The following is a 17,431-nucleotide window of genomic DNA, read 5'->3' as shown; positions in this document are numbered from 1 at the left end:
CCATTTAGCATATAAATTGAATCCATTTGGTTAGTCTTTCTAAAAGCTCTTGTCTCTTCCAAACACACCCCATGCCAGCTAGCAGGCCAGGACTTGACATACCTGAGTGAGGAAGCCTCCACCTTCTTTCAACAGAACAGTACAAACATGTCTGCTGTCAATTCCTCATAGCAAGGTACACACACAGCCACTACATTTACTTGAGAGCAACGGTCACTATTTACCACCAATTATTATAATTTCCTGAGAAAAGGCTTGATTTCAGTGTGTTAAGCATCCTCAGCTCTCCCCAATGGCCTTGTGTGCACAACTGAGCAGTGCTATTAGGAGAACTCAGGCATGTTGCAATGTCCAGGCAAAGCCACTTAGCTCATAAAGCTCTTCAAGTACAGCTCATTTCTCCCCATCAAGAAGGCGAGGCAACAGATACAGAAATGGGCCTCCTTAAAAATAGCTGTGTTATATTCTTCTTCAAACAGAAATATATGAACCTGTTTTCTTTGTAACACCTTCCTCAAATCACCAAGAATTAACTTTTCTAAAACGCCAGGAGCTCCTTCTTCCTCCTCGGCCATTGCAACCTATCTCGGTACACGTACTGTGCCTGGAGAGAATTCTTTCGCCAGGTAATGGTATTGCAGTGGGGCAGCAGCAGGAGCCGATTTGATACGAGTTTTAAACATAAACATATTTCCAGGAGAATAATTCATTCACGTACCATCACACCCACCTCTCTACATACACAACTACTGCGTCTCCTTGCAGGAATTTTATAGAAGGCCCTGACTTTTCCAAAGAGATAATTACAGACTATGTGCTAACAATTATTTTTAGATCTCAAGGCAAGACAAACACGGCGCAAATCAGTGATCCGTTTCACATCTCAAGCAACAACTTCAAATGTATTTAAAGCACAGTATTAGCAAAAGGAACATTTTAACAACACTTAACCTGACATGGTTTTAAAAATACAAGAATACTATATTCTAGGGAATTATCAGAAGATCCTCTTGAAGGTGGCAGGGAATATTGAGACCAGTAATATCAAAAGTATTTACACCTGTTTCACTGGCAAAAGAAGGTGCTAAGCACAAGCCTGAGCCTTCAGAGCTCCCCTTGCCCTGGCCTTCAGGAGAGCTTTGTGTCCTCCCTCCACAGGCAAATGCTGGTCTCTCCTGAGGTGCCCAAATTGTTATTTCAAGCCTTGATGTTGTTATGTAACTCCCAGCAGTGCTTCTTAGCCTTTCACATCCTGACTTCTGTTTACTGATGCACTGCTTCCGTAAGTGTAGTAGCACATCAATTAATTATACAGTAGTATGCCTAAGCAGGTTTCCCCTGGGTTTTTACAGAAACCCTTTGTATTTCCTAATTATTCCATGAGATTGCAACTCTTTTTATTACTGCAATAAAAGAAACAAGACTGCTGGCAATACTGTCTCCATAAAGGGTGAAAATGGTATTAAAACCATTGAGCCAAGCACACTTGAACTTTGGAGAATTCAGATTTAGTCTGGATTAACATTTTTATATACACGTAAACCATCAGAATGTACAGACAAAAACCATACGAATGAAGAAGAAAGACTGGAACTGAAGAACTGAGGTGACCTACTTTACATTTTATACTAAAGCAGATACATTCAGATCAATAGCAAAGTCTCCACTGCCTCCAACACAATGCCACCACCAGCTGGCCCACGGCAGCCCAACAAATTTCTGTGATCAGTTTCTCATGCCCTGACATGTTCTGAAAGAGGACATGTGCTCTAGATACCCAAGACCACCTTTCTTTAGTTCTAAGGCAGACATCCACAAACTCCCTCATTAATTTAAGGAAGAATTCAGGATTAAAAAGCAAACAAAAATAAACCAACCAAGCAACCAACCAAACCCTCCCCCCACAAGCTGGAATAAACTACTTAAAGCCTGAATCGGCAAAAACACATCCAGCTTCCATGCTATGCTCAGGAAAAGCAGTAAAAAAATCAGTTTGCTGTGCCAGAGCTGCTCAGATTTTTAACTCAATAGTGTCCTCTATTAGGAGGGGTCATAATTAAAAATACAAATAGCTGTTAAAAGTGTTACCCTCAGAGACTCATAGAAGAGTTGATGTTGGAAGGCACCTCTGGAGATTCCTTGGTGCAGCCCCTGCTCAAAGCAGGGTCAACTACAGTTCAGGGTTGCATCCAGTCAAGGTTTGAGCACCTCCAAGACCTAAGACTCCTCAACCTCTTCGGGCAACACAATACAGTGTTTGACCACAGGCATAATAACACCTAAAAAAATTTAAGCCCAAAGGAGACATTTAGCTCTCATTTATGCATTTTATATATCTTTTGCTCATTGTCGGCAGGGTCACACACAAACTTCCTGTCACCCGTGTCTATACACTTGAGCAACAGCTCTCCCAGCAGAGCAGCACTGTGGACTTCTCTTCAGCTCAGATGCTCTTACCCAATAACATTGGCAAGACTGGATTTGGAGACACTGCTTTAAATCTTACTCTTACCTATTCCCCAAATCAGAAAAGAAGATGTGCCAGAGATAATTTCCACGTTATGAAAGCAGCTCTCTCTAGCATTCCACAGGGACCTGTCTGAAAAGCTGAACTGTATCTCTATACAGTTCCTTTTGCCCTGTATTTGTTCTTTGATGTACAAATATGCTACAGACTAAGTGGTGATCTCTTTGATGTTGAACTTTTATACTTTATTGCAACTAGCACACTTACAAGAGGAGCTGCCAGTCATTTTCCCTTCTAAACATTCACATTTCATGAGGCACTTGCTTTATGAGTCAGATTTCTTAGTAACTTGTTTTCAGAATTTCCACAAGAATGGTGCTACTCTTCTGGAATAACTTGATTAAAACCCAAGACCCAATCAGGTTTTTCAAGTATTACAAATTAATACCAGCGTTAGCTAATATATCTGAATGTATTTAACACAGGATAATTACCTAGTCAAGTAGGCATTTCCTAAGTTTTTTCTAGACAATTCGGGCTGGTGCCTGGACTCTGACAGTGACCAGGAGTAGTTGCATTGGGAACAAGGAAAGCCAAGGCAAGCAGATGTTGGTACCTCTCTGGCTCCTGTGCCAGCCTCCAGCAGCTCACAGTTCAGGGGCTTCCAGAGCCAGAGGCAGCCTCTGCAGAGCAGCTTTTCATAATGCAGAGTGTATACATAACATTTTAGACTGACAATACCAAGGCAGGTTAAATTACAAAGTTAGTTACCTTTGTGACAAAACACTAATCAATGTTGGCAGGAATAATGCCATAAAGTGCAAATTTACCACCAGGGCGTGCTTGAGCTGCCAGTGTGAGACACACAAAGGAGTTTCCATTCTGAAGCACTCTTACAAGGGCTTTTAAATCAACCCTAACAGCAGAAATTCTTCGGAGTGAGATTTTTGCCACTCCAAAGGTCTCTGCTTTAAAGTGACCTTTATGTTTGGCTGGTTATCCCTTCTGTAAGTATAAACACAGGGGTTGAGAGGGAAAACATCGGAAGAAAATTAGAGTATTTTGGAACAGCAACAGGAAGGAGGGGACATTTCCCCATACTGAGTTCTAGGTTTCCACAACACAATCAGTACTGCTACTGATGCCCCTCTCCAAGCCAGCTAACTTAAAGCTGCATCATCAGTGTAGCAGCCAGAGAAATGCACTACTTCAAATATTTTAATGTGAAAGTTTAAGATTTTAAATTGAGGAAACCATATTATAGCTTATTTGTTTGTAGGAAAAAAGAAAAAGGACCTAAAATGGAACAAATTTGTTACAGATACTGTTTCTTCTTTTTCAAAAATATCTAGCAGCTCAGTGACCAAAAGCATGTTAAGAGGAAGACATCCTCGAAGGAGGGAGCACTCCAGGCATGCCGGGTGCTGCACCTCACCTTCCTGGCTGGGACCCGCGAAGTTATTCCCAGAGATACCAGTAGATTTAGAAGAGATTTGGTTAATTAGGAAGAAATCTTTCCCTATGAGGCCCTGGCACAGGGTGCCCAGAGAAGCTGTGGCTGCCCCATCCCTGGCAGTGTTCAAGGCCAGGCTGTACAGAGCCCTGGGTGACATCGTCTAGTGTGAGGTGTCCCTGCCCATGGCAGGGGGGTTGGAACTGGATGATCTTAAGGTCCTTTCCAATCCAAACCATTCTGTGATTCTATGATTTGATGATAATTAGAGCCAGTGGTAGAAATACCATAAACATCCCCTCATGAGGGCCTTTTTCAGACCCAGACAAAATTTAGTTCTCAGCACACACCCACATTCTGTCATGCAGTAAAATAACCCACCAAGAAAAAGGCAAGGGTGAAATACTGCTTGTGTTACTGAGAGTTTTCACACAGAGTTTCCGTCAAAGCATCCTGTACAGGAGGCAGGAGAGAGGATTTTGATCCTCCCTGATCAGGAAAATCAATCCCTTGACTGCTCCAGCCCAGATTTTTTCCATGCTGCTGGCTGCCAGGGTGCTGCCAACCGCTGCTGCTATTCCTGCTATCATCAGGGAGCATCTGAGGAGGGAGGAATGCTCATAGGCCATTTAGAAGGCGCCTATGTATATGAGGTTTCTCAAATGAAACATCTCTGGCTCTTTAATTAACCTGTCTGGTTTTCTTCATTATCTGTTGATACAAGAATCCATCCAAGAGTTATACGCATCTTTATGTACTCACATTTTAAGCAAATACTTCTTTTAATTCAACAACACACCCATGTTACTAGAAAAACTCTACCCAAAGCTGCACACAATGCACCTCCATCAATCTAACAATTGTAGGGAGTGTCCTTTTGAGGGAAAACAAAACTGAGCATAAGCTCAGCTACTCTAACAGTCACCAACGACCTGCCCCTCTTCCATGGTGTGACCCTGCAGCAACAGGGGCAAACACACCTCCAGCATCCCAGAGTGCTCCAGCCTGCCAAACAGTAGCTTCACTCACATCTGTATTCACCAAAACTGGTTAGTAACTTAACATCCAGCTTGCAGACATTTCTACAGTGAACTGGCAGGAGCTAGTCCAAGGAGGGGACAAGCCAGTGGCAATCTACAAAAAGCAGTTTTCTGCAGTGCAAAAAATGAATTTATTAATTCCCACATTGAGCTTGAAGCAATCACTATAGGTTTACTAGAAAATGTGTATTTTCCCACAGCAACTACTCTGCCAAATCGAACACAAAGATGAGCTCATTAATTTAGCTGAATGGAAAAACGCACCCATTATGAGTAACATTACAGTTGATGAAGGAAGAGAGAAGCTACTGCTGCTCCTGTCAAGTAGAACAATTTATACCATCCAATTCTAAGTCAGAACTGAAGCATGCAAATGTCTGTGTACAGAAAGGGAACTCCAAATGTTCTGATCACCAGGGATCACTTTTCACCAGCTTTCTACACTCTACCTAGACAAAGAGCTTTAGGCAAAGAGCACCTGGGGCTTAGAGAGAATTTAACCTTCTCTTGGGGTGAGAAGATGACAAACGACACTTCCAGTCATGTCCCATTAGGCACAGGACCAGGCAGAGGAGGCTGGACAAGAGTCAGGTAAACACAAGCTCATGTCAGTTTTAGGCATGCTCAATGCATGCCATGGGATCAACTCCCAAGACCCTTGGCAGTCTCACAAAAGGTGCCACACGCAATGAGAACTTGATTTCCTATTGGATCATGTAAACCACACTAGGTCTTACACAGCAAATAACACCTGAAGGGAGAAAATTGCTGAGCCAATCCCAACTTCCCTGGGGTCTGGAGAAAGAGGTGGAAATTCAGTATCACAAACACACGCCCAAGCACAGCTGTGTCCCCTTTCAAACTGAAGTGGAGACTGAAAACCTGAGGCCCTGCACACAATCCTATCCCCACTGTTCCAGTCCATCTAGTCTGAAACCCTGGCAGGCAGGCATATGGCGCATGGTACTGCCAGCCAGACAAAACTCCAGCTTGAGGTCCCTTAAGTTTTAAAGAACACACTGACCAACCCTCTGTCACAGTGCATCTGTCTGTGTAAAGATTTAATGTCACTTTTCCACCTCCTCATTTGAGAATGATCAACTTCTTCTAAAGTGCATAAATGGAGAGTCATGCAGTTGGCTTTATGAAGCTCCTTGTCCCAGGTTTCAATGGCAATAAATAGCTCAGTATTTCAAAGAACACAAACATTACTCAATAATTACGTGGCTGATACCCTATAAGTATGCTGACTATTCTATTTGCATTGTTCAGAAGTGAAGAGGTTAGACTTATTTACATCCAAGTAGCTTTAATTAAGCTTTGAGATAAATGCTCTTAAAATGAAAGCTGGGATGATTATACCTCTCTCAACACTGATTTTAGCCTAGATGGCTATGTACCTGGCATGACAAAAGGCCCAAAGGCTGGAACCACACAAACACAGAAGAGCCACAAGCTACAGGCCCTGCATCACTCCCAACCACACAAAAAAGAAAACAGAAATGCAATGAAATTGTGACCTTGCTGAAGCCAAATGCCTCAGTGTAGTGGAGCAAAGCTCCATGTACAGAGCAGCAGCAGTGCGGGCTCGCTCTAAGGGGAACTGCACCCAGCCGCATTCACTAACAGCAGTGAATCAATGGGCTATGTTTGATGGTGAGGCACACCGCCACAGTACCATGGAAGCCCCACACCTCTTTGGGGGGACTCTTGCACTTGTAAGAGTTTTAAATGCCAGAGACGCACACCAGACCGTATCCGAAGAATGCAAGGAGCAATAGCACCTCAGAGACTGTAACTGCATGGCTGGGAACAGCTCCAGCTTTGTGTTTCTGAGCTGTACACAGGCACACAGCCAGAGGTGGCAGGGTGCAAGACAGAAGCCCTAACAGTCACAGCACTGGGCTCAGTTTTCATGGATACCCATTTGCTCCTGTCAGCATGAATGCTTCACCTGCCCCTGACGCCAGCGAGGAAAAGGGAAGCAATCCTAGTGCAGTTACATTCTCACACAAGCACGGAAGCTGTGTGGACTTCAGTGGAGCCCGGGCATGGTGAGGGACTCTCCACAGCACATTGCCTTATACAGCTCCATCAGCACGCTCCCTACTGCAGCCAACCCCTGCGCTGAACTGGGGAACAGCACAGCACCCGTGAGTCACTCCCTGCTCCTCTGAACATGAGGCGCAGGTACCCGGGAAGCAGCCTGTGTCTGCCCCCTGCTCGCAGCATGGGTTCTGCAGCACTTCCGAGCGCCTCGAGCAAGAAAAGGGGAGAAAACCCAACCACCAAACCAGGCACAAACCCCTGCGTAAATTCAAGCCTTTGCTAACCACAGGCACTGCTCCCTCCCAAACAGTATGAAACATAACAAGAAAGTCCATCTGCCAGGCCCCCTAACAAGGCTTTCTGCTTCAACTTTTTAGTCTGTGGGTGTTTGAGGTTCTTTTCTCATCCAGCAAGCAGAGGTCTGCGCTGTACAAGTCACCTTTATCTCATGACATACCTATTCTGGGAGGACAGAATCCTCCCACCCCTCTTAATCCTTATTCCAAAAAAGAGAAAAGAATAATCTTCAAGAGGGAACAAGAAGCATAGGAGACATTCTGCCCCATTAATTGTTTGCATACCCTTTAGATATCAGTCCTCAAGGGAAAGACTGATCATAAAAGGAAAGCACTACTGCCTGCTTGATCTCTGGAGTTATCAGCTCTAATTGCAAACTACAGCTTACAGATAAATACAAGAAAGATGCATATTCATTTTTTCCCTCTCACTGCAAATGAAAACAAACCCGAAGAGAACATCATTCTACAAACCTAGAACACCTTACCTCATTGGAATGCAAATAAACCAAAAACCAACACGCAGCATCTCAACTTCCTCTAATGCTAGATAGAGAAGTGCAAAGTCAGGCCAAGTTGCATGCATCGACTCAGGAGAGACAAAAAGACTTGCCAGTTTTGATTTAGTACGTATAGTTTAGAAACAAATACAGCAATTTAGAATTGTTGTGTAGCGCAGATGAAATACTAACAATGCCAGTAATTAGTACATGATAACGATCGTTTCTATACTGCACTTTAGGCAGGAGAAGCAGGAAAGATGATTTAAAACCCCTTAAGGTTAAAATGAAGTGCTACATCATCCCAGGAAAAAAAAACCCAACCCAACAACCGAACAGACAAGGCTCTCTATAATAGGGAATGAGTAAGGAAATCAGTCTTTCTTATACACGCTGGGGAATACTTGATATAAAGAGGACTCAGTTCTTGACAGAGGGCTCTAGATGCTACTCTCTAAACTAATCAATGCCAAAGCAAACATTCACCTCCCCTCTGCAGAGCCAAGCTGCAAAGCTGCAGGCCATGACCCTGCATCACACTGAACCAGCTGCATCTCCTCTTGCCCCCCCCCCCCCCCCCCCCGCTCACTGAATAAAACCTGAAGATATTTCCTATTTCTGCAAAACCCTCACCCCAGACACCAGAGAAGCTCAACTACCCTCCTCTACAGCCTTATTCCTTCAGGGAGGTTCTATCTGTTAAGGGTACAGAAGCCCTTGCATGGTGTCCACAAACCACTTCCAGCAAAAACACCAGTTTTGCCCCAATTATTTAGAATTATCTTAGAAAAGTTACTGTAATAACTATATTGCAATAGTAATAATAATGTAAAAATACTGTAATAGTAATGACTGTATTGCCAAGCCAGCTGGACTCACCCTTTTAGCTAAGCAAGAGCTGCATCTAAATGTAAAGAGTTTGATCTAGTGAGATGTTCAGCACCCACAGTTTTCGCTGACTTAGAGGACATAAGGATTCTCCATATTTGAAAGGAGTGTCCCCAACCGAGACCTGCACAGAGCATGCAACCGCCTTTGATTATTGCCGGGTGAGACATAAAGACAGGTTTCCTCTTCTTTTACTTGCAAATCTTGCGAGTCTTTCAAAGGGCCTGAAAAGTGCATTTCAGCAATAAACCTCAGACCAATCTTATCCTCTGAATGTGATGCAACAAATGTCTTAGGTACAAGACAGTCATTCACATCAGTCGTATGAAATTAAAGCAGCAAGAAACCAGCCTCTCAGCTAGCAATTCCAAAGGCCAGATTCTGTTAATATTTAGTCAACACAAATTCTGTACCAGGGTTTTTGCTAAATTGGATTTAGCTTTCAATACTGCCACAGTGAAGGCAAATTTAAACCCACTTCACTTTGTGAAGAAACTTCTTTCTTAAACCTATGGCGAGATATTTTTCCATAGCCGGTTGTTTACTTCTGAAAACCAGAGTAACTACCAAGGTGCTGGCAGGCTGGTGCCAAGCTGCATGACACAAACCACGGCAAAAGGTCAGGCTTGATGGGCTCGGAGCAGCTCACCCGCAGGAAACGGCACTGCACAAATCCCGGCCGGCTCTGCACAGCCTGGGTCCAGCGAGTCAGAGCAGGGAGCTGGCTGCAAAGCAAGCCCTGCAGCTCACAGCGAGGGAAACCCTGCTCGGCTGCGGGATCGAACCATCAGGTGCACTAACAAGGAAACCAACAGGGTCTGTTCCCTTAAAGAGGTACTTTTAAATGGTTGACTTTTCATTCTGAGACTGCGTCAGTTGGAAAACAGGCTGCGCTTCCCACAATCCAAGCACAGAGCCCCAGAGCAAAACAACCTGCCTTACAAACAAGTAACAACTGATTCTGCTTGTCTGGTCAACCCTCCAAAAAACTGCAGCACTGCTGATGTCCACACAGTGAAAGCCAGGACCAGTACCTTAAATTCTACTTTAAGAATAAATACACCCAGGAAGAAAAAACCTTAGAAAATGTACATCTACTTCCCCACCAATCTCTATCTAGAAATAGCCATATGAAGGACAGTAAAAATATTGCTAAGTTGATTTTCATACTTTATAAACTCATCACTAGACTGACTGCTTCTGTCCAGGCCTTATAACAGTACAGAACAAGCACTGCAGCTCTCACAAACCCCGAGCTCACTCATCCCTGCCTCTCTGCAAAGTAGGTACCATAAAATGGTAAAATAACACACTTTTGAAGGTCGCTCCCTCCACCTTGGGCTCACTTCCAGTAATGCACTGGCATGACACCCAAATCCATGTTTCTACTCCGGCGCAGAGCACTTACTACTATTCTCCTTAAGGCAACCTTGAAGATTCTGCCAGTGGAGACTCTCACAGGAATAAGCTTTGTACCAGTGAATATGCTGACAAAATGATCCGATTTCTTTGTAAACTTTTACTGGTAAGGACGTAAAGTTGCATTGTGCCTTCAAATCTATCAGCTGGTTAACTAGGCTGCATGTGTTATGAACTCAGTCTTCTACAGACCCACAACAGTTAATAAATAACGTTAAAGCGCCCAAACACTCAGTCAATTATAACTTCGATGCTTCATCACTGCCTATTTTCTTAGAAATAGATCTAACACCTCCCCTTCCTCCCTGCCTGAAACCAGAAAGCTGCATTTCTTCTCACGCATCCTGTCTTAAGGCCATGTTCAGCCTCTTCATTTAGCCAGTCTGCTTTCTAGCTCTAAGTACACCAGTGCAGCTATTGGTGTGCTGATGGTTGGCCAACATTTTTACTCACTCAAGCCTCTCTATAGTCTGGAAATCTAAGGACTTCCCAAAATGAAAGCAAGCCCCTTTACCAGAACAGTATGGTGCATGGAAGAAAAACCCTGCAAACCTATTTCACACTGTACCAATTTGGGCTCCCTGAACAGCAACAGAAAAGGAATCAATATTCTTCTTTTTCACTTAAAAAAAACAAACTTAAATAATTCAGTGCAGAAATCTGCAACATCCCGTGTTTTCCTGCAGATCATAATTTTCTGCATTTTAACTTCAGAAGTGTAAAAGATCAGAAGAGCCAAAAGATGCCATCACAGCTCTGAGAATAAATAAAATATTCCATTCATCATTTTATGCTGCTCCCTTGTCCCTTTGAGCTTATAGAAAGCTGCATTCCCCATGCTACTTGCCTACTTCTCCCAAACTACAACACTGGACTGTGGATCTATTACCTGATGGCAGGCAGAGGTCACTTTAAGACAAACACTACCACACTTCCTCCAGCTGAACCCTGTCCAGCAAATTAGAGAAAGGATAAGAGACCAATAAAGTTGTTCAATGCACTAGAAAACTAAGTAGGACGAAACAGGAACGCAACGTACTGCGCCCGTACTCGGTAAAACAGACGGACCCAAGCATTTTTATAACAGAGCCCTTAGGAATTAGACTTTAAAACCCAAAAGCTGGGCTCTGCCAAGATGTTACATCAGTGTGGAAATGGGTTTAAAAGTCCCAAAAGAGTAAAAAAAGCAAAGCAGTATTTCCACGTTGAACTGATGAAACCCGAAGTGCCATGCCTGCTCTTTCACCTGAGCATATAAGGCAGTCACCCCTCTCCACAGTTTCAATTTGTAGACTTTCCTCCCTTTATTTGTTGTTTATTTGCTTTCATAGCTCTAACGGGCCTATGAGGGATATCCTGAGAAATTCTTACCGGAACACGTGGAATCCTGACTGCTAAAATATCCATGATGCTCGCATTTCACAAACCGCATTTCTTTTGTTACAGATGCAAGTATCTGAATCAACCCGATCACATTTTCTTGCCAAATACGTTCATCACGGCTAATGATTAATGAACACAGCGCTTTGCTTTTTGTCCACAGAGGCTTCTCTCACAGAAAAGGAAGCCCTGCCACTGAAAATTCCCGTGGCTGCTACAGGGGCACGTTACCTGCTGCTCCCACGAAGTGGGGAGGGAAAAGGCACCAGTCTCTGCCTGAAGCACAGATCAATCTTCTCTTTCCAAGTATTTTTTTCCCCTTTTTTTTTTTAAATATAAACTTTAACAACAAACCCCCAAAATTATTTTAAACCGTACAGATTTAGTATTTTAGGAGGCGGGGGGGGCATTAAATCCAGCTGTCCACAGTAATACTCTTTAGATTACTATGAAAGATTGCTGTATTTAAACAAAATGGTTATTGCCTTTAGATCTTTTAATAGATCTGACTTTAAAAACGCACAGTGCAAAGTTCTATTGTGGACCTGGTTTTATTGAGCAGCCAGGCAGACGGAAAACACACCTCTCAACTTCGGATTTCTCACCTAAATCTTGGTTTGCCTCTCCCCGGTCTGACCCTGCCCCTCGAGAAAACCCCAGCTTTAAGAAAAGAACCAAAATCTCTGAGTAGCTCCGATTCCTTCTTTTACTCCAAAGTCTTTGCAAAACGAGCAGCTGTCTCTTAAGATGGTATTTTAGCCCCGTCGGTACCTACAAGATGCTGCACGTTCCCTTCCCCTTTACTGAAGACGGATTTCACAGCACGGATTTTCTACACGGGTGTGCAGCGGGCTCAGACAGCTCCTCTCCACGTTAATCATCACCTCTCCCTCCGAAGAGCCGCAGCTGCAGATAAGCGATCTCTTACCCTCCAACAGTGTAAAGTGTAGCGGCTCCGCGGGCTGGTTACCGCTCCGCTCCCCGCCGCCGTCCCAGGCGGACGCTGCCCGGCGCTCAGGGCAAGGACCGAGCCTCCCTATCGCTCCGAGAGCTCCTACAAACCTGCCCCCCGCTCCCGGGGCACCCACACCGGCACCTCCAGGGCCAGCGCAGGCCCCGGGGCCGAGCGGTGCCACCGGCGCACGGAGCGGGGAGGCCACGGAAAGCGGCAACTCCAGCCGGCCCCACCGCTCCCGGGCCGGGCTGCACTCCCCGCCTTCCCCTCGGCTCGGCTCGGCTCCCGCGGGCCGCTCCTACCTTTCATCGCGGCGAGCACAAAACACATCATTTGTCAGGGGCGAAGCGGCGGGGAGCAGAGCGGAGCGCGGCGGGCAGGGAGGCGGGAGGGGAGGGGAGGCGGGCCGGGCCCTCGGCGTGAAGCACCAGCACCGCCACCGCCTCAGCAGCAGCCGCCGCCGGCCGCCAGCGCTGAGCCGCGCCGCGCCGCCATCCCCCGGCCCATATGAGGCTCCATGTGACCCGCTGACATCAGGCCGGCCCCGGCCCCCCGCCTTGTTTACACCGCCCGCTCCCTCCCTCTCTCCCTCCCTCCGCTGCGCTCCCGCCCCTGCCGGCGCCGGGGGGCGGGCGGGCGGTCACGGGGCGAGTCCGGCCCAGCCCCGCGCGGCAGCACCAGCGCCGCCCCTGCCCCAGGCGCGGGGCCCTGCGCTCCGCCGCCGCTTACGGCTCGGCTCGGCTCGGCTCGGCTCGGGACACAGGGCCCCGCACACGGCCCCGCACCCGGCCCGGGCCGCTGCCGCCGTTGGCACCGAGCGCGGTGGCTGCGGCTCGTCCGAACGAACTGAGGAGGAACGGAAGGGGAAGGCTGGGCGGCGGGTCCGTAACGGCGCGTGCGAGACCGAGCATCGCTTCTGGAACAGCCGGCAGCACCAGCAGCGCCCGTCCCCTGTTGTCCCGGCCCCTCTGATGAAGTTCAGCCCCCTTTCCCCCAGGGATTTGTAAGTGTTGTTTTAAGTAAAAAATAACCGTACTGAAGCTACCTCGTGGTATGACACGACTACACACTCGATAGTCGTGGACCTGATCGAGCAGAACAGCATTTACATTTTAAACGTGTCTGCTGCTGGGTTGATGTTCTCTCAGGATTCACTCGGACTGCATGAAGCATTATAGCACGGCTGGAGATATTTTCATGTGCTCTATAGCATCAGCTGTGACCATACTGTCAGCTTGCGAGATGGGAGTTTTGCATCACTGAGACACACATGTCCACGCTACAGAGGAACAGTGCGAGACTGAGCACAGGAAAACAACCTATGGGGAAAAAACCCAGACACTGGTGAAAGTTGCATTAACGAATCCAAGATTTTTCCAATTCCTGCCTCAGCCACTGGAAGAGAGTGTCACAAAACAAAGCTGCAGAGAAGCATCAATGCCTTCCAAGCTGTTTAACAGGGGTCTGAATATAACATCATAATTTGATATATAAACATTTAATGCAAATAAGAGAAGAGAAACAAACAGAAGCCAGAGGAAGCATCTTAGTGTTTGAAACAAAGCCTTTTATTCAGAAAAGGTCCTTATGAGACGAGAACACTGAAACAATCTTGTTATTAAATTGGCCCCTGAAGGCTAATGAGTTCTTAATACAGGATGATAATATTTAAACATGCATGCTTCAAAGCTATCCAGGTATACTGACCATTTATCAATCCAGTCATTTAAGTCCCACTGAAGTAAAATATTGTTTAAAATCTTACATATTTCAAAAATTTCCCAGCCCTAGTCTGCTGCGGTAGTGTAAATTTAGCATGACACCTTTGACATGAAGCTTCTGACCTGGGGTTGTCATACTTACCTACATGAAGCCATTCCTACCAGTAACACTACATGTAGAGTGAGGTACTGCTCACAGTGGCAGCTCTTGTCTCAGAGGGGTTTGTGTTCACAGCGGCTCATCCATAGCACATGTAAAGTTGCAACATGCTGAACAGAGACATTATAGAACATCCTGGACTGAATCAACCCCCACTGACAGCACTGTTCAGAGCTCTCAGAACCTGCAAAATGCTGCTGTATACACATGGGCTGGCTGCTGCTTCTGCAGCTGTGGGCTTTAGATAGACACAAAACTTGTAGCACGCACAACAGAACAGAATGATGTCTTAATATACTGTAATGAGGAGTTAGATCGTTGTAAACATTTCACTCTGACACAGCAAGTAATGTCAGACCTATGGCTTGAAAACTGTCACAGTCCATTAGTGCTAGTTGTCTTGTCAGACATTTAACCTTAAGGTACACAACATCACATTATTACTGATCTGTATTTATTTCCAGCCCAAGTGAAATGCAACTGGTAATCTGGAATGACATCTGATGTGCTAAGCGGCTTCAATAATAAACAGGCAGCGCAGATTTTGTATTCTAACAAATGCCTTACAACAGTTGCTTCATAAGATTATAGATTGGTCATCAGACACTTTAAGTGAGAAGAGCATACTTAAAATAGTCTATTATTTGGTGTCAATCTAAAGCCATCTGCTGACTGACTTTTGGATGTATAAACACATCCATTTGCACTTCAGTTTTCTGTCATCATTTGACTGCATAATGAGAATTCAATTCAAAATCCATTTCCTCCTGATTTACCAAACTATTGCAACACCAAAAGTCTCACTCGAGTTCAAACACCATCATCTCAATGACAACACAGAGATCACGTACCGTCCCAAGAACACTTAGCTCAGTGTTACAGTCCACTCAACACGCAATTGCTCTTGCTGGTTTGTACAACAAGGTTTCATTTGACTTGTATGAAAGCTTCCCATTGCCAAAGCTTGTACTCTATTGGTTTTGTTCCTGAAGCATATGGTAAATACCTGCAAAATACTGCAAGACTCTGTATACTCTTCACAGGAGTGAGAAACTACACCTCAGTAGAACCACTACACTTACACGTGGTTCTTTCTTAGATTTCTGCATCCAAACACCTCCTGAAGGTGTCAAATCTGTGTATTAATGGTTCAGACTAATTAGCTGTCTGGAAATTAGACCCTGACCATAGCATGTGTTTGTCCTTCATGCCACCTTTGCTTCAGAAAAGACAGTGGCTGGTCCCCAAGGATGGCTGGGCCTGATACTCCATATCCAAGTCAGCATTTGCTCCCTTTGCCCAGTGTGCTGCTTCCTGACAGAGACAGTGCTCTGGCTGGGGCTGAAGGATGCGGGACGAGCTCCTGCTCTCTCACACCAGGTAATACCCATTGAGGCAGCTGCACTGAGGCCCGAGGCCTGCCACAACTGAGGAAAGCCACGAGCAGCAAGCGGCTGGTACAGCCTGAACTCAAATTCTAACCACACTCAAACATCCAGGAGTGGTAAACATGAGATTGCTAGTTCCTAGATGCTAACACGGTGTATCAGGTATCGCTCCGTGTTCTATCCTTGTAAAAGATATTCAACTCATGAGCCTAACCACAAGCCTCCACTACAGTTGAGAAAATCAACTGTTTCTAGGAACTCATCAACATCTGCTAGGCAAAAAAAACCCAAACCAAACTGAAGAAAAGAAAAAGTGTTAAGAGAAAGGGAACACACCTGTGTTAGCACTAGTAATTGGGATACCAGTGAGTACCCCAAGTACAGGACAGAAGCTACCTCAGCCCCTTTTAAACCTGCTGAGCAAAGGACTGAATTTAGCTTCCAAGATGAACTAACTCCTAACTACTTGCTCAGACACCTCCTCCAACAGAAGTAGTTTAAATGCAACTAATTAGAGATGCTTATGCTGTCCTAACTTGGAACACGAGTGGAGAGCATTACTGCAGACTGCTGGGTTCTGTTTTGTATGCTTGCCTAAGCGAAGCTGCATTGTTAGGTTTAATTCAGGGAGAATTTTGAGGCCTCCTTATCACCAAAATTTAAGATTTGAATGATAAATACAGGATGTATCCACCACCTTCCTTCCCTTTATAGCATAGAGGAAAAAGTGCTCATGAAAGAAGAAAATGTGTCCTGAAATAACCCCCTGTTGAAGGAGGTATAACCACATTGGGTTGTTAGGAAGCTGAAGTTGTGGAACCACTATGATGCACAGCATTTACCCAGCATTCTACCACTGTCACATACACAACACTGCATGCAAATCCTCTTGCAGGGCCATGACTGCAGGTTGCATTCTCCCATGGAGAGGAAAACTGCTTACTGGAACAGAAACATGATACAAAACATTCCAATGCCTCGTCCAGAGCCTCTGTGTTTTCAGCTTTAGCACAGACGGCTTCTTCAATTTGTTAAAATGACCTAGAGCTAAGTTTTCCACATATGTTTTTGCTTAAAAAGAAGAGGGAGAGCTCAGACTGCCAGTATAAATTTACATAATTATGCATATTTTTAATTGTTTTTATTTTTAATTTTCATATGCTTTTTATGAAACAAGTTCTTCAAAATGGTCAGGAACTCTTGTATTGATTGAAGGAGATAGCAGTAACATTTAGACAGGTTCAAGCATTTCTCAGTATAGAAAATTCATTTCCTATCAACATTTAAATATCTTCTCCTTGGAGTTAAAGGTAGCCCAGAGAAGGTGACAGCAGCTACCTGGTAAAGGGGGAAAGCAGGCAATACTGGAAGTGAAGCCCTTCTCCAATTGCAACCCAATCACATGTCCTGACTCAGGTGAAGTGCTCAGCTCCCAGCTCCTATTAAGGAGGCAGCTCTAGGTGTATCAAGAGTTTAAAACACACAACAAGCTCCAAGCATCTGAAAGCTGTGTTTCTGCCTTTTTGGCTTCTTACACAACAATGATCACACATGAAACCATGCAGTCATTCACAACAGCCTTGTTTACCAAATACAGCCAAAACAAAGCGTAGGAAAACCGCAGCTCTAAGTAATATGATAAATACAAATCACAGTTCTGTCCACCCTACTGACAATCACTTTTTAAGGGGTTTCTAACTGGTATACACAACACC

At 45.0% G+C, this 17,431-nt stretch overlaps 1 protein-coding gene across 4 annotated transcripts in view; it reads right to left on the bottom strand.

Moving 5' to 3' along the window:
* Window positions 1-17,431, bottom strand: part of RORA (RAR related orphan receptor A) — a 348,414-nt gene that overhangs the window by 53,929 nt on the left and 277,054 nt on the right. The window contains exon 1 of one of the 4 annotated variants that reach the window (XM_062626381.1): window positions 12,750-13,041. The exons of 2 other annotated variants lie outside the window; for them this stretch is intronic. In XM_062626381.1, the coding sequence (XP_062482365.1) occupies window positions 12,750-12,780 (31 nt within the window). In that variant the 5' untranslated portion in view covers window positions 12,781-13,041. Of the gene's footprint in view, window positions 1-11,483; window positions 11,778-12,749; window positions 13,042-17,431 lie in introns of those variants that run through there. One more of the 4 variants, XM_062626372.1, reaches the window with a different exon arrangement.

The sequence above is a fragment of the Pezoporus occidentalis genome, unplaced genomic scaffold, assembly GCF_034315485.1.
Source record: "Pezoporus occidentalis ecotype Australia unplaced genomic scaffold, CSIRO_AGI_Poc_V1 ctg11, whole genome shotgun sequence".
NCBI classification, from domain to species: Eukaryota; Metazoa; Chordata; class Aves; order Psittaciformes; family Psittacidae; genus Pezoporus; species Pezoporus occidentalis.
Note: the sequence above shows the minus strand (reverse complement) of the source record. Positions and strands in the feature narration are given on the sequence as shown.